The sequence below is a fragment of the Apis cerana genome, linkage group LG1 (assembly GCF_029169275.1).
Source record: "Apis cerana isolate GH-2021 linkage group LG1, AcerK_1.0, whole genome shotgun sequence".
Taxonomy (NCBI): domain Eukaryota; kingdom Metazoa; phylum Arthropoda; class Insecta; order Hymenoptera; family Apidae; genus Apis; species Apis cerana.
In genome coordinates, this window is record NC_083852.1 from 3122835 (window position 1) to 3141699 (window position 18865).

The 18865-nt window shown below is 39.1% G+C and overlaps 1 protein-coding gene across 34 annotated transcripts in view; it reads right to left on the reverse strand.

The window, feature by feature from the left end:
• The window catches only part of LOC107994778 (CUGBP Elav-like family member 2), a 383891-nt gene that overhangs the window by 89813 nt on the left and 275213 nt on the right, over positions 1 to 18865 (reverse strand). For all 34 annotated transcript variants that reach the window (XM_062085667.1, XM_062085686.1, XM_062085647.1 and 31 more), the window contains one exon: positions 15845 to 15927. In XM_062085667.1, coding sequence (XP_061941651.1) covers positions 15845 to 15927 — 83 coding nt within the window. The remainder of the gene's footprint in view (positions 1 to 15844; positions 15928 to 18865) is intronic.

Below are 18865 nucleotides of genomic sequence, written 5' to 3' on the forward strand. Positions count from 1 at the left end.
ATTACTGGATGAAATGAGGGGTTAAATTATTTGAAGAGGCAATAATTTTAAAATTGTTTCTCAAGTTTGTTAATAATTTATTATAATTATATTATATTGGAGGGAATGTTTATAAATATTCATAAGAATTATCCTCTCGTTATTCCTATTTGCTTAATGCTGGACAAGATTCCACCATCGTCTCTTTAATCTCTCGTTCCCCCTGCTTTATTTTCAGGTTTCACAACACAACAGAGCCGGTATTTTCCGCGATCTAAAACCATACGTTCCCTCTATCCACCGTTGTTTTCAGCTCTTTGTAAGCGCGCGGATGTTTTTCAGCGGGGAAAAATTTATCCGAAAAATTCCCCTGTCTTCATCGAGTTTTATCTACGGAAGATTATCGGACGGAGAGGTCGATGGCGATGTCCTCTCTTCAATTTATGAAAAGAAATTTACCACGGACCATGGCTGTTCCGTGGAAATAAAACGCTTTGTCGTGTAGACGAAGTTGGGATTAAATTTTTCCTTCCCAGGAAACTTGATATTCGAAACGAAAAATCCATTTTGATGTTTACAGTGGGCGAAAATATTAGAGAATAATCCGAATATTTTCCAATTACGAATTTATCAATATCTATATATCTTGAAAATTTTATATTACAGATAATAATTAAAAAACGCCCCCTTTAGAAATTATTTTTCGACCTCGTGTATCTCAATTCATCTCCCTTTACGTTGATTAGAGATTGGATATAAAAATTAATATTCCTACAATTTTTTCCAATCGTAAAGATCTCAACTTATCGAAGACCGTCAAAAGATTGTAGATTCCAATAATATTATCAAAAATTAATATTCCTTTCTATATTAATAGAGATCTCGATTCAATGATTGAACACCGTCAAAAAGGTCTTTATTATAAAAATTAATATTCCTTCCTTTTTCCAATCGTAGAAAACTCAACTTATCGAAGACTGTCAAAAGATTGTAGATTCCAATAATATTATATAATATCAAAAATAAATATTCTTTTCTACAATATTAATTCCATTCTTCTAATAACTTCCTAATCACAGAGACCTCAATTCAGATATGAAGACCGTCGAAAAGGTCTTTAGGTTCCAATATTATTATAAAAATTAATATTCCTTCCTTTTTCCAATCGTAGATTCTCAACTTATTAAAAACCGCCAAAAGATTGTACATTCTAATAATATTATATATAATATCAAAAATGAATATTCTTTTCTATAATATTAATTCCATTTTTCTAATAACTTCCTAATCATAGAGACCTCAATTCAGTGATATGAAGACCGTCATATTCCTTTTTCCAATCGTAGAGAACTGAAGTTATCGAAGATAGATTCCAATAATTTGCCGATATTATAAACGAACATCCCTCCTTCCGTGGGGGCATCTAAATAACAATCGATAAATCAAATTGATTTCTTACTGGGCGGTAGGAGAGCGCGTGCCGCGAAAGTGGCGGGAATAATATCGGAAATACCGTCACTCTCTGTCGAGGACGGCGACAAGAGGCGACGGGTACGGCGAGAAAGTCATTTTGCCCGGTAATTAGTTGGCCGAGTCGCGACAAATTGAAAAAGTTAGTGAGAAATGGAACGCAATTTAATCCGCGGCCATCGCAACCGGCCTCCAACGCGGCCGCGATAATCGAGGCTAGCAAATCGAATACCGCTCCTGCACGCCTGCTTTTCGTTACTCCGAAATTGCGCCGATCGAAAACTTCGATACACAAAGCCCGCAGTAAGCTTCGTAATTTCCGGCCGGTGATTCGTAGGAACGCGTAGAAACTCGGAAAACTTGACCGATTTCGTTCCGATGAATTCGTTGCTAGTAGTAGTATCGTTGTTTCCACCCTCTGTCCTTTCTTTCTTTCTTTCTTTCTTTTTCTTCCTTTTATTCGTCGAGCCGCGACGTATCGATAATTCGGTGTCAAGTGGAAAGCCCTGTTTTCTATATTTATCGGTCGGTAAATTTGGACGACTCGAATCGACAGAGGCAATTTTAAACGATTAACCATCAACGTGTCACATTTTACGTACATAGGATAGACGTTTATTCGAACTCATATATAGCTCGTACAGAAAATTGATCGATCGTCGAATTTCTTATTATTCGAATTATTTCTACTCCAATTATTCAACTTGTCCGATTAGCGACGAATAAGTCTCGGTCGGTATAGTCGCATTGAGAAAGCGCGAAAAATCGAAACACGAGGTATAAAATATTTATTTAACAAAAAAAAAAGAAAAAGAAGAAACCGTGGAATGGAAAGTGAAAAGAAAAAGAAACTAAGAGAAGCTCAGAGACTGTTCGAAGAAAAGTCGAGCGATATATATATATATACACGTTCGGTATACAATGGGCAGCGTTGAAAAATGAAGAGCGTCTTTAAATGGTGGAAGGTTCTCTCCTTCAAAACTGCTGAGCTCGGCCATTTCGTTGATCACGCTTTCTCGCCCCTCCCATCCCCGCGACCCGCGATCCGCCAGTCCACAGTCATTATCCGGCCGCGGTAACGACAATCATTATTTTTTTGTTAGCGCAACCGCGTACCGTAATGGCGGGTCAAAGGTCGTGAAAGAAGTTTCCTCCGCGTTCAGCAAAATACACGCTATGCATTTTTACCGTGTATCGCGGGGCCAGGATATCGGAGATATCCTTTATTAGGTCTCGCGTTACGGGCAAATGCGCCATAATTCTCAATTATTTTCAATCGTTTGGCATTTGTGGAAACGAGTTCCGTCCCGGCTCTCGACATTCTGATTTTTTACGAATTTTTCAATATTTTGATAATCTCTTTGAATATATTGCATTTGTTTTATCGATTGGTTCTTTTTTCTTTTTTTTTTTAAATTAAAACGATAATTTCATTATCGATCGAGAATCTTCGTTCAGGATTGCGAGAGAGAGACGAAAGATGGAACTTTTCTGTAATATACGCAATTCTTGCAACGTCATAATGGGGCAAAATATAAATAGTATAAAGTCTGAAAAAACATTCTACATTATTTATGTGCATACGTAATATGCAGCACGCATATTGATTGCCTGTCTTATGAACTTTTTTTTTTTTTTCTTTTTCAGAACACTGCTTCTGTCAGCGTTAGCTATTCACTAATTGGATACCGTGATAAATGAGAAACTCTGAAATATCTTACGTGACTTGACAAATTTAACTCTAACTCTAATAATGAGTGAGTTAATCCCGTTTTTAAATCCCCTATCTTTATTCCAATTCTATAAAATGTAAATTTCTTCGATAATTTAATATAGCAGATCAATAATGGATTATAATTATTGGAAGAAAAAAGCCATTCACTGCGTTCCAATGTCAAAGAAATTAAGAAATTAATTATTTAACGCGAACAGTTTCTTTTGGAAATCCATCTGTTATATGTTAGACAGGAAGAAAAGATGGTGATCTACGCGCACAATTTAAAGCGCACGTTTTATATAACAAAAAAAAAGAAAAAAGAAAATTAACCTAGAAGCTTGGGATTTTTGTTGCGCGTATTTAATATACACTGAAAGCAGACCGCTATCATATTTTCAACGTTAGTATTCTCTATGCAAATAAGATTTTGAAACGGATGCAAAACAGGAAACATAATACACTTTTATACCGAACCGTGGATAAATATATTCAAACCCTCTTCTTTCATAATGATACGATCCTTACTTAATCGGTACACATCGTTGGGAATACCGATTTATTAAATCTTGGAAATATCTTATTGGAATTAAAATAGAAGAAGAAGAATTTTTATCTCGTGTGTCACACGTTGAAATACCGTTATAAAGATATATAACGCGAAAAGTTTGTATCATTGTGTCCAGAGTACGGAGAGTATAAATATATCGACAAGAAAAATTCGATTCACCGAAAGATTTTCACGTACAAATGTCCTTAAGTCACCAAGGGTAAAGAAAGTTTCCAAACTGGAGTTTGTTCGAAACCCCTTTAGATTTATGCCCGCATGGAAGTTGGAGCGCTTCTCGAATCACAATGCCAGACAGTTTGTAAGAAGATTTACTTTCCTTTCCATTTTTTCCCCACATAAAAATGTCCAAAAATGTCGGCGTATTGCCCTCTCCCATTTTTTCCCCTTTCTCCTTTCCATCATCCGTAATTACATTTCTTTTCAATCTCGCTCCCTTTCGTCTCGACTGCGTGCACATTTATTCCTTCTCGTCGTCGAGCATGTTCTTAACGTCTTTCTCCGAAGGAAGAGAAAAAGAGAAAGGGAGAAAAATTGGTTACACGATACGAAATAACAAGGAAACCAGACCCCCCGTCAAATTATTTCCCCTATTTTATTCGAAAAGTCTGTCAAGTTTATTTCGCTCCGCGTCTATTCTTGGAAAAGAGTTACACCTTCGGACCTGTTTCTCAACTATTCTTATGCCGCATCGAGTCGACACGTTTCCCCGATCCATCACCGACTAAAAAACGATGAGAAAGAAAGGGAGAAAGAAAGAATTCGATACCTTTCAAAAATCTATCGATCCTCGAGAGACTCTTTTTCTAGAAGGAACAATCGCTGCAAAGCCCACGCACGCGTGCAACGCGAGCCCTGTCCAAGGAACAAACGAGCTGGCGTTATTTAAAACGGAAATGTGGGTCAGATGTCCACCCCTTCCACCCGCCTGCCCCTTCCTGCCGCGCGAAGAAAAAGCCGAAGAGACAACAGGGTGGAAGCCGAGAAGGAGAAGAAGAAGGAAGGCAGACGCTCAGCACGAGCCAACCGCGATGAGCCGGTGATTTATTTTCAGCCCGAAGCGTCAAAGTCCAGCCGTGCTCAAGATGGCCCCCCAGCTGCCAAAGAAAGGTGAACGCGTGTCGTTGCTCTTGCGCGCGAAATAGATAAATAGGGGGTGAGAGAGAGAGAGAGAGAGGAATAGGAAGAGCGGGCAACAAATAATGCGAATAATGCGAGCGGCCGATGATCACTCGGCCCTAACGCCGTGTGCCGTGGTACATAGTAGGGATACCGATTAAATACGACTCGGTTGCTCGCAAATGATCGCGTTCAATGTGGCACAGGTTAAGTCGGGGCCGTTCGTCAACGGATTAGGGGCTGTCGGTCGTGCTTTGGCGTGGCGGATAGATTTGCTCCGATGATGTATACCGGGTTTTTACTCCACTTTTTCCATTTACGCTGTAAAGCTCGCTCGTTTAATTTTTACGAATTTTATTGTATGTGAAAAAATTGTTGATTTCGTAGAATAAATGTATTGCTTCATTCAAAGCTTTCCGCTCTAATACGCCCGGCCAACTTGGTCCAACTTTCCCTCCAATCTCAATCGTTCGCTTCCCGACAGCTTGTTAATGTCATTTGGCATAGACCTAGTGGCGTAAGTCACTCTCAGAAATTTCTATTTTTCTTTAATGCGCATGAGTCATGAATTATTCTTGGATATTCTGAATAATTTTCGACCCTGAACCTATTTTTTTTTTTTTTTATATATATATATATATGTCTTGCACATTTTTGAAGATTAGGGGAATGAGAAGAGATTTTTGTTTATTGTTTTGTTTATTGAAAAATAATATTAGAATATTCTTTCGCGATATAAATTTTAAATCTGTTATTCAATTTGAAGTGGAACGTAAAATAAGTACAATTTTTATCGGCCGTTTTTATTAATATTGACGACAAACGTCAAGCTCGATGGCTCTTTTTCAAGTATGCTCGCGTACACGTGCGTGTATCCAAAATGCAAACAATTGAAGCGTCGATTAAACACGTACTTCTGAACCGGTGGAACATTTAACATGGGTGCGTGGTATCTCGAAAATAAACCCGTGAAATATTTCACAGAAATGATCGTCGATCCATTTTTAAATATTCGAAATCAATTTATATTTATCTCAATATTTATCACGATAAAATTTACTCGTCTTGATCAAATTTGCTTAAAAAGAAAAAAAAAATAGATAAATAAATAAATAAAAAAATTGGCAGAAACCAATTTACTTCAAATATATTTTGAGTATACCTAATAACAATATGCAGAAAGTATATGTATGAAAAATCCAAAAAAAGAAAAATTGCTTTGCCGATAAACGAATCGAATAACAAAAAAAAAAATCTACAATTTTATATCAACACCGAGACGCAACAATGGACGAGGCGAACCAGGCGTAAAAATAGCTTCGATCTCATCAATTTTCCATTCGCGAATTTTAAAATAATTCGAACGAACGAACCTTTCAACTCGATAATAAAACATAATCAATCGAATAACGCGCGAAAACACGGGCGTTCGAAATGCCGGCACATTTCCACCTCCAAAAAAAAAAAACCTCTGCCTCCCCCCGCTGTCGAAAAACGAGGGAGCCCCTCGCAACGAAGGAACGTGCGTGCGCGCAATCAAGGGTCGCCATTGATTTCCCCTCGAAATTCCGCTCGATGACGGGAAAATTCATAAACTTCGTTACGCGTGCCCTCTCGAAATCGTTTCGATCGAGAACGAAGGAACAAGCGTGCATCTCTCTTTTTTTTTAAACAAAAGATATCACTCCAAATACTCGAAATCGTAAATCGCAGATACTTTGTCCCTTGTTTTCTCTTTTAGATGCACAACAAATAACAAAATCTGTCTCCATTAAATAATCGTTGTAGTTACGTACCCGAAAGAAGAAGAAACGACCTCCCCCTTCGTTTATTGTCAATCAACGAAAATTATCTAAAAAAAGTACATTTTCACACTCGACAACGAGATCTTAAGTCCCTCGACGACTTTTTCCTCTTCCCCAATATTCGAATATTCATCGGAGAAACGATACGATACGTAACTATCCTTTCCTCCCCCTCGTCCTTCGTTTCCCTTTCAACCCTTCTCGCCACCCTCTCCACTCCAGGCCCTCTCCACTCCGGGAGGAGGACTCGACTACGCAGAGGTCGTATAATATGGGTCGTTCCGTCGAATGCCTCCGGTACGGAAGCAGAGTAATCTTCGTTGTTTCGCCGCGTTTTGTTCCGTTCAATGGGGGTGGCGAGCAACGGCCGGCCGGGGATCGCGCGAATAAAATTAACGAGCCACCCTTTCCCTCCCCCGCCCTTCTTTTACCCTTTGCGCTTTATTGTCTTCCGCAACTTCTACCTCTCCCAACCACCCTTCTTTCCACCGTTCTTCAACTTCTCCAAGGCTATATATATGTGTGTAGGCAGGTATGTACAGGGTGTTCAGAACTGAAAATTCAAACGGGTATTGAAAATATTTATTAATCCAGATTTTTTTAATAGTTCTCGATTGTTTTTCAAAATGGATGGATTTTAGGTCGTTGGAGCTCCGGTTAAGAAGAATGGATAATTCTTGGGGCTGGTTTCTTGAAGATTTCTATCCACCGGCTTTGAAATCATTTCTTAAATTTTCTATGCTTATTTGGAACAGCTTGTGTATAAAGTGAGAATGAAAATTTCGATCGTTAGTGGTCGAAAGCTGCACGCCAAAGAGAGGGGAAGTTGTTAAATTGTGAAAATTTGTTGAACCATTGTTTCTCGGTTTCCGTGCTTTCGTGCAAGAAGGAAGAATTCATTTTTGAAAATGAATATCTAAAAAATTGTATTTTTACAATCTAACGCTTAACAAGTAGATCGTGGTTAGTTTTTTTTTCTTCTTTCATTTTGAATGCTTTTAATTATTTGATAGATTTTCGCTCTTTCTTCGATATTTTAGATTGTTAAGAGTTACAATCGAGGGAGGGGAATGGAACAAATTACGGAAGAAAAATATTATGGAAGATATGTATATATATATATATATATATATATATATTCGACAAGAAAACTTTTACAACAACGACGATGAAATAGGCTTAGAATTCAATTACACGGAAACGTATACGAGTTTCCATCCGCTTTTCCATCCAAAGACCAGTTTTCGCAACTGGGGAAAGTTTCCCTCGCGTTTTGGGAAATAAATTTTCATCCGGATGGAAAGCATAATGCAAATGCGCTTTTCGCATTAGCAATAAAGCGCGTTTTTTCGAATGCTTCTTTTTAATTGCATTCCACGCCGAATCGATTCATATTTCGCCGAAATACGAAGTTGGCCAATTCTTGGGGTGGTTCGTGAAAACGTTCATCAAAACTATTCAAATGGAATTTAAATATCTCGTACTGGATTTTGCGTTATTCGACAATAATTAGCGATTTGAAAATTTCAGATACCTTTTTCTTCTTTAATTTTGCCGAGTAAAGTAACACGATAAATCATCATTTTCTTTTTTTCGACGTGAATTAGAGGCAACTTTGAAAAATTGATTAAAAGTTAAAAGAAACAAACATATTTCCTCGCGCAATATTCAAATCGAAACAATTTTTCTTAACTTTCCTCGTTATTAAAATTGTTAGAAACGGATCTAACCGGGCAACATCCGTTAATTTGCATATTTATCAAATTCAATTTTCTCTCCTCCGGGGGAAAAAAGTAATTCGTTATTACTTTGATAAATGAAATGCACTGCGATCGAGTAGTCGTCGATTATTAAACGGAAGACGCATCGATTTTCGCCGTTCCCTGGAAAAGCGTCACGCTGTGACTCATCGTGCGTTCTTATCGCTCGGTTTATCGCTTCGCTCGATCGAAAAGGGGTTATTACTTAGATTTAATCGTGGATTTAATTTTATCAGGTAGGAAAATTACGAAACTTTTCCCTCTTCCGTGAATTGAAATTGTCCGCGCGAACGAATCGACCGCGATAAATATTTCATCCTACCACTTTCTTCCCTCTTTTCTCTTCTGAAGAACGTTCAGAAGGATAATTTCGTTAATATTAGCGATCGTTCCTGCCAACGATTTTTCCCTTTCCAGATTCAACTTCTCGTCTGCCTATGTATAAATTATATTCGCCTTCCGTGAAACTGATTTCTAAATTGTGCATTCGTTACTCCTCGCCGTGAAGAAATCTCTCTCAACTCGTATCATGCAGAAGAGACGAGACGTACACGATGTTTCGCAATTCTATATTCTCTAAGAACGAAAAAAAAAACAAGAACTAATCACAATCCAAAAGATCCAAATATTCTTCTTTTCCAAGGAACCGAATGGGATCGCTCAAAGATTGTAAATTCAAGAAAAAAATGAAATTTACCTTAAACAAAATTTCGCATCCCAATTAAGCAGAAAGAAGGAAAGAATGACAAAATGGCCTCCTCTCCTGTCGAATATTTATTTTCGATTGAAAAAAAAATCACAATTCAAATATTCTTCTTTCCCATTGAATCGAATGGAATCATTAATATACTTTATCAACGATTGACAAATCGCGTTTGAGATACAAAGAAGGAAAGAGAATGGCAAAATGGCCTCTCTTACCGAATATTTACTCGACTGAAAAAAAAAAGAAGTAATTATAGTCCAAAAGATCCAAATATTCTTCTTTCCCATTGAATCGAATGAAATCATTAATATACTTTATACTTAAACAAAATTTCGTATCCCAATTAAGCAGAAAGAAGGAAAGAATGACAAAATAGTCCCCTCTCCTGCCGAATATTTATTTTCAATTGAAAAAAGAATCACAATTCAAATATTCTTCTTTCCCATTGAATCGAATGGAATCATTAATATTCGCGTTTGACAAAGAGAATGGCAAAATGGCCTCTCTTACCGAATATTTACTCGACTGAAAAAAAAAAGAAGTAATTATAGTCCAAAAGATCCAAATATTCTTCTTTCCCATTGAATCGAATGAAATCATTAATATACTTTATACTTAAACAAAATTTCGCAATTAAGCAGAAAGAAGGAAAGTATGACAAAATGGCCTCTTTTCCTGTCGAATATTTATTTTCAATTGAAAAAAGAATCACAATTCAAATATTCTTCTTTCCCATTGAATCGAATGGAATCATTAATATACTTTATACTTAAACAAAATTTCGTATCCCAATTAAGCAGAAAGAAGGAAAGAATGACAAAATAGTCCCCTCTCCTGCCGAATATTTATTTTCGATTGAAAAAAAAAATCACAAATATTCTTCTTTCCCATTGAATCGAATGGAATCATTAATATATCAACGATTGAGAAATTGCAAAGAAGGAAAGAATGGCAAAATGGCCCCTCTCCTGCCGAATATTTATTAAAAAGAACAACCATATACAAAACTCGGGGACGTTCCATCCAAGCTTTCGTGGTATATCCGAGCATTATGCAGGAGGCGCAGGAGGAGGGATGATGCGGTCACGTTTGAAATCGATAGGGGCGCCGTGTTTACAGGTGATCGATAGAAAGGAAGCGATATTGGGCGAACAGCCGATACAAACCTGCGCCACCTCTCCGAGGGCAAAGTCTTCCATTTCTGGCGCCCCTTTGTGCGTGCAGCATGCAAGCCACGCGTTCCTACGTACCCCTGTTCGAATGTAACGTTCCATTTCCCGTGTTTCATTCATTCCTCCCCTCCCGTTGCCGTGACCCTTTAATAATAATAACGTTACGCGCTGTCGCCGCGTTCGAGTAAAGGCAAATTCGCCAAACTCGTTTCTCCCTCTTCTTTTCTCGATCCTCCCCCAAAATAAGTAGAAAATTTTGGATCTCGCGATAAAAAGGTTCCCGTTAATCAATTAATAACTTCGAGCGGAGAGTATTTTCGCGACACGCGAGGAATTAATACATCGTTAGAAGGGAAACATTTCACCGAAATTCCCTTCCAAAGAAATCTCTCTCGCCGAGATACCGACCCCTCCTCCCCATCGAAGGAAAAGCCTTGGGAAAGGGGGGAAAAAAGGCCACAATCGAAGAGCACAATGCGATCTCGAACGCGTTCCTCCCTTTCCCCATCTCGTCCCTTACCCGTTGCCCTCGACGGCAGCCGGGTAAAAAGAGGGGGCGGGCGGGTATCGCTTTTATTAACGCGCTTCTTTGCACATTCGCGTGGCGAATCAAAGCCCCCCCTCTCTCTCTCTACGTGAAATAAATCTACTTCTCGAGCATCTGGCGGTGAGGAGGAGAAGAGGGGCGGAGGAGGAGGGGGCGATAAGGTCGCGGGTGGCGAGAGTGGTTCACGGAGGTCGAGAGTAGAGAGAGAGGGGGGGAGGAAGGGAGGGAGAGGAGGAGAAGTAAAGGTAACGAGGGTTTCCCGGAGCACTCGACTCATTTCTCTCTCCCCCCGAGGCCAACAACACAGACCTCTCGACTCTCGACGCCACTCGTGGAAACGAAATCTGATACGAGAAAAGCTAAACTCCTTCAAATGCACAAGCCCCCTCCTCTTATTCCACCCCTCCTCGTTCCAGGGCATTCCCTACCTCTCTCTCTCTCTCTTTCCCTCGCGCGTCCTCGAAGGCTTGCTCCTTTTTCACCCACTCTCACAGCCAACCCTTCCCATCGCGAAAACGTCGTTCTGCGATTTACTCTTTCCTTTCTTCCCCCCCCTCTCACGAGTGTTTCAACTCTCCTCTCTCTTCGACTCTCCATCCTGCCCTCTCGGTTTCTTCGCCCCTCTTCGCCCCTCCGCGGTTTGTCCGGAGAGTTGGTTCCACGGCTATCGGATCTCCATCCTCGGGAAACCGACGAGAGATCCTTCGACTTCCGACTGTTTAACTCCCTTAATTAATCTCGTAGAGTCTCTCGGCGAGGATTTCGGCTGCTCTTTTCCTCCCTTCCCCGCGCGAACGTGGCACGCGACTCGCGCGCGTTTCGATCGGGGTAGGGATTCTCCTCCGATTCGGTGAAATACTTTTCACCTGTCGAGTCGATTATTTCGAGTGGAGCACGTTTCGGGGGCAAGAGCGTTTCGAAAGTGTTTTCATTTTAAGAGATTTTAAGAGATTTATTTTTACAGCTTCCAGAGGCTTTGTTGTTCGCTTAATACACACATTCGATTCGAATTCCTAAATTTCTTCCTAAATTTAAATATTGATGGATTTAAACATTAGAAGGAAAGGAAGCAACGAAAAATCCAATCTGTTTTTTAACGTAATAAGATGGAAATATTAATGGGAAGTAGGAGAACGAATCCAGTAGTCGGCCTCGATTATAATTTCGTTTCGTCTCTCTTTCTCGATGCTGCGAACTCTCTACAATTTTTTTCGAGCTTGGGAATACCTTCTCTCTCTCTCTCTTATACCTGCACGCTTCCCTTTTATTTTTTCTTTTCTCTCGTCCCCTCCATTTCTACTCGAATTTTACCAACAAGTTCGTTTAAGGGAAAATGAATTCCTTCGTCATATTACGAGGCTGTTGAGTAACCTCGAGACGGGCGTAATAAGTCAAAAGAAGTTCTCCTCTCGAGCGTTTGCGAGTCAATTACCGCGAAATTTCTTATTACGCGCAGACAGGAAACGGTTGCCAACCTCCGCGACGTCCGAATCGTCGTGGCGCAGCAGCGCGCCCTTTATTATTTACGTTTTAACGCGCGCAATTTCAACAACATTAGACTTTCATGCGTTCAATTGCGCGTGACGCGAATTCTCTTTTGAATCGTTGCCCATTTCGCGGCCCCCATTTCTCCTTTCTTTTCGTAATGTGTGTATAAGCGGAATCTAGTATCGACCGAAACATCGATATCAGAGGGAAAGGATTTCGTCTGTGAAGTGAAATAAATGGCGCGTGTCCATGTCCCAATGTTATGCAAATTATGTATACACGTATGTATGTAGTTTTAAATATTGGAATTTTTTTTATTGGAATTGTAAATCGTAATTTTCGTCACACACGATTGCAGGACAATTGGGATTTGGAAAATTATTTTAAACAGTAAATGCTGTAAATTGAATTGAAAATTGATTTAAAACGTTTGCAAATTTATTATACGGTAGATCTACGGTGAATCTACGTAATAATTGTAATTGATAACCGATTAACAATTACACGTTAATGGATCGAGTCTACTTATTAAGTGCAATTGTCCGTCGACAGATAATTAATCGGAAACTTAATTTACGCGATATAAGTAAATTACTGCTTCGATCAATCATCTTGATTATACGATCTTATCTTGCGAAATATAAATAAACAGTTGCTAATAAATATTTCATAAGTATTTCTATTCCGATCATATATACATATATATATATATATATATAAAGCAATTAAGTTCTTATTTTTACATTTAGGGAACAATTAAATATAATCTAGAAATTAAAAAGCTTCGAGGAAATTCAACGATTCGTAATTAGTTCCTCCGAAAAAAATCTCTAAAATCGAGCAACTCTCTCCTCGTATATTTCCAGGAACAGAGAACGCGAAATTACATTAAACTCCATTACTGTCACCGTCAATTAATTTCCTTTCCCCCGCCTCTGTCCCCTTACCCCACATCCTAACGCTAAACCGCGGGCGCTGAAGCAATTAGCCGAATCACGGTGCCTAAACAATTACTTAAACGCAAAGTACAATAGCGTCGTACACGTCTATAACTGCCCCCTCCTCTCCCCCACCTCCACGAATACCGAGCTACCACGGAACGTGATATATCGTTCCGGGCAGCCAGTCGATTGCGTGGCGTATTCAATTTACGAAGCCTAATTTGACCAAGTTGCAGATGTAGAGAGATGGGGGAGAGAAAGAGAGAGAGAGAGAGAGACAGGGAAAACCGCACGTGTCGTTCGTCTCCAATATGCTAGCCGGGCAATCCGTACGTATGCCGTTAAAAGCCCCAGAGTATAATTTGTACGACGATAAATATTCCCTAGATTGTAGCTGCTACCAGGACAGTGTCGCCGCCGTGCGACTATCAAGGAAACTACGTCGCCTCGTTACTTCCTCCTCGACTGATCAACTTACGTTTTTTCCTCTTTTCTCATTGTTGGCGGATGAATTGGTATTTTTAAACAGTTTTAATATCAACGTACAGAGAATGTGGGATATCGATTAAAATATATATTGATGATGTATAATAGACAGTAATATACACTGTTGTTGAAAAGTAATCATTTGTGATAAATTTAAAGCGTTACTTTAAAGTTTGCCTTTTATTCGATCTTTCGCTTGCAACGAATAAGTAATATCACGATTATCCAAAACGCGCCCGATGTTTACCCTCTCTTCTCCCGTTTTAATTATCAAATTCACTGATCAATAACTCCACCGAAATTCATTCCTTCTTTGTTCCCCTCCTCCTCGGAGGAGGCACCGTGTCTCGATCGATGATAATTATTCTCGTAAATTCAAGCATAAATGCGCGCAACTACGGCGTAGACGGGACGTGGAAGGGATCGGTGGGTTAAATGCTCGTAATGACGTCTCGTAATTGCATCGAAAGTTCGCGGGGAGACCGTAATTATCGTACGGCTGCACTTCCAACGATACCATCGTCGCTACAATCGACGACGCTTATGCAAACCGTTGGAAAAAATATTTCCACCGATTTTCTTTTCTCTTTTTTTCCATCCCTCCCCTTTTCTCTTCCTCCTCCTCTCATCCTGTTCGATTCCGTGTTACAGAGCCGATTCGAATGGGGTGTGGAAACGGGGTCAAGTGTCGCGAGATTGCGTCACACCTATCATCCGTGCTCGAAGAGCGATTAATCACGGCCCCAGATGAGGATTCTTCGAGTAATGGGGGAATAATCGGAAGATCGTAATAATTCACGTGGCCGATTGGGAATTGATTCGTTAATGGATTGGCGGTGAATTTTCGTGATCGGCGGGAGAGAAGGAGGAAATAATGGGTAAATATAAATAGAAATTATCGGTGAGAACGGAGAGGATTTTTTGAGATTGATAAAGCTCCGAAATTAGTATAATTATCCATCTTTTTAGCATCGTTATTATTGAATCAAAATCTAAGAAGATTCGGAATTTTGATCGATCGATCTCGAATGTAAAATTGAAAAACGAATCGTGATTATACTCGAAATAAATTGGCCGGATAGGAATAACGAGGATCGAGGCTGACATATGATGATAGTTCGCTCGAAGCGTTCGACGATTAGTCAAAGGATTGATCAACTGGTTATACAGATTTGAGTAATTTATTTCAACGATCAGCCCTATTAATATTCATTATTCGGTCAATATCTTGATTATGCGAATCACCGGTACTCGGATAATTATCTAGGTAAGCGTTCATTATTCGCTACGAATGTACACCATTGATTGATGCGAGTACGACACACGCCGATATTTTCGCGCATGTGGGAAATCAGATTATGAAAAAAAATATATATTGGAGCCGCAACGGGATAATTCTATCTTTTGTTTTTATTCGGTAATTATATACCGCGAAAAATTTAATTATTGGAAAATATTATATTGGAAAAAATATGAAAGATGATACGTCCAGAATTATGTGTATGAAAATAAATAATTTACCTTAAATATTAAATAATGTTATAAAAATGTTACAAAGTGATAGAGATTAAAATTTTGAACGACAAAATTTAAACATAATAATAAATTCAAATAACGCCCTATTAATTTTATTTCTAATTTAACGCTTAATATACTTGATACAATTTTTTTTTTCTTTTCACTTTGTATCATATATTTCGATATCACATTCGATACTTTTATTTCTTTCTCGAATTAATTCTATTAAATATTGATATTCTCTATCGACATCAATAATTTACACGGGAACAGTTAATTAACCTAATTATGAAATAATGCGTATATACTGTCATACATGTTAAATTCGAAATTATTATGCATGATTTATTCACAATTTAATCCTCTAGTAACCTAGTAATGGGGGGAGGGGGTGAGAGTAATAATAACAATAATATTATTATCGTCATCAAAAATAACAAATAAATGTAAATAGAAATTATTACTATTATTCTTCGCGTATAACAAAAATTAAATCGATGATAAAAAAGTAATTCGACGAATTAATCTATTTATATTACATATAATAAAATAAATTTCTCTCCCAACTTACCCCGTTGAAGGTTTTCACGTTGTGCAAAGCATTTTGGGCGTCCAGGGCAGCTTTCCTCGTGTAGAACGTCACGAAACAACATCCTGCAACAAGAAACGCGTGATGTTATAATTAACGAATAAAATGACAAAATAATCGATCGACGAGTTCACGAATTTTTTCCTTCCCTCCTCAACATCGAGCGAGGCAAATAATCTTACTTACAACTCTTTCCTCCTTCCTCTTCCCTCCCCCTTTTTTTAATCCCTCTTAAAGTCAACGAAAATGTCCCCCTCCCCCAACTTCAACTCCTCGATTCAATACCAGGAGGGCGATTCCGGATCCGGCCAGGATCCTAAAGTTTCCATCCGGAATTCGAAAGTTTGGAAAACGAGCGCAGACTCTAAAACGACTCCATGGACTCCATAGATCGAACCGAACCTCGGGCCCATAAACTTTCAGCCGCGTTTGTCTACGTGCAACGAGGAACCCCGTCGACGATTCTACCTATATGCACCTACTTTATTTCGTGAACCGTGAAGGTGGATGGAGCGCTGTCCCCCCCTCTCGTGCACAGGGAGGGGGGCAGGCATCAAGTCGGAGACGAGGATGGGGCGGGTGGTAATACAACGGTGGTATCGAACTTTTGGCAACTGGAAACTATCGATTCCTGGCTTGGTTGGCGTCCAGCTGTTGACGATGAAGGAAAACCCCCCTCGACGAGCCACTTGGATTCCCGCTACGATTTTTCTTTCTTTTTTAATATCTGCTTCGAGAGTTGTAAATAGAAAATATAACGCACGGTTTTGTCATGAATTTTATCATCGAATTTCGGAATTGAATTAATTTAGGATAAAAATTGTTAGGGAGCTTAGGTTTTGATTAAATTTTTCGACCAGGAGGAACGTTTAATCAGAACCTTTTGACAAATTGGTTCAACGATATCGCGTTTAACGAACTGATCCATACGAAATTAATTTAACGTGTGACGGAAGATCGGTGTATAATCTACATAACAATAACGTTTGCTTCTAACGTGAGTAGAGTATAGCAGTTCTTGAGTTTGTTGTTTCACCAACTTGAGGCAATTCAATCCATTATCCTGTATTTGTTCAATAAGTTGGTGTTATGGTAGCGCACTTGATCGTTAATATTTACACACGAATTTCAATTGCTGGTAATTCCAGTTCGCACAAGTTCAAAGTACATAAACAATTATGTGATTAACGCTGCATCGATACAACTCGTTTGCAATTTTAAACCTAAAGAAGTATAAAAAAAATCAAATTATATAATATACATTTTAGAAATATCTTCGATGAGTATATGTGCAATTGAACGATCAGAAAAAAAAAAGAAATAACGAAACAACATTCATCGTACGTTCGTTGACTTTACACGCACAACTTCGATATAAAACGCGATATCGAACTCCATCCTGGAAACTCGATGAAATTCGATATCGAAACGGTGGCGTTATGGATGATACGTGATAGATGATGAAGTTTTGTAAGAGGAAGCCTTTGGAAATCTTCGGAGGGGGAAGGGGAAAGATTGATTCGTAATGAGAGGCGATTCGATATGGTGGTTCTAAGTAAGCAGTGTAATCGAAAAATACGTAACAAGACACCTGTAGCACGGAGGAGGAGGGGGAAGAGCGAGCGAGCGAGCGAGAAAGCGAGAGAACGAGAGAGAGAGAGAGAGAGAGAGAGAGAGCCGAGCGAGCTTGAAATTTTGTTTCTATGTAATTTTCGTTTCGCCGCACCTTTGTTCCCGCAGTTAACGATAGAGAAGAGCAACAGAATCTCCTCTCCCTCCCTCCCCCCTTCCCTCGTAAGCAAGAAAATGAGAAACTTGATACTGGCACGGCAACATATAATCGACACCCGGAACGGAAACCCGGTGTTCTGATAGAATCGAATTTCGTTTATGGAATATATTTTACGAGTATTATCAATACCATCGATTATCTCTTAATTGGAAAGATAATAAAATTATCAACGTTGAAAAGGATCGAATCCTTTTTGACCTGATTTTAATCTATATACAGATTCAGGAGGTAAAATAAAGCGGTGGAGGAATCGAATCGTTAATTTGATATACGTTAAACAACGCGTTAAGGATAGGAATAAGTTTGAATCTTTAGGGAGGCATTGAGAATTAGGTTAGAGAACAGTTTCATCGAAAGGGGGTTTGAGAAGGATTTTTCGAGGGGAAAGAATCGGTAGATATTCGTGATACGTAGGAATTTGGGCGAATTAGGTGAGGAGAGGAGGGAAATTATGTTCCGGCTGGTAACTAATCTTGAGGCATCATCGCTCGATAGACCTTTAAATCACATCGTGCAAACTGCCCCCCCTCCTCCCCAACCCGGCCGCGTCTAGTTGCTCAATGGCTACCCTGTAATACTCGTGTCTACAAATGACCCCATTCGTCGAGGTGCCAACGCCAATCCCCTCCTCCCCTTTCAATTCGTTCTACCTCTAAATACGGTAGAACGGCCAACCACCATCTTACCGACTGCCCCCCTTTTTGATCGACCGCGCTGCGCCGTCCAAATGCGTCTGTTCCAACATTTATTAAAATCCCGTTCGGTGAATCGATCTTGCGAATTAATAATTATCGATCTTGATCGATCCAATTCTCGAAAAATTTCTCGCAAAACGCAAGAAGAATCTCCCGATCGAATCGAATCGAATCATCCAATTTTCCCGCGTTGTTCAAGCATCCTCGATATTTCGATGCTTCGAAATTAAAAATTTACCATCTGTCGGTAAAAATAAACTTGGCTGTAAATTTTACATAATCGAGGAATCCAATTAAGCGAAACTGATCCTGATCATTTTGAGGTAATCCTTCGAAATAGATATCACAAAAACTACTTAAAAGAATTATCTACGTGATTATTTAAATTCTATCTTTTTGCTAGTCAATTCATAAGCAATTCCCTTATAAATCTCCCTTATAATAACGATATATCTCCGCGAAAATGTTAGCGTAACCCCTCGCCTTCGAAAATTTCACGACAATAGAATTTCTATA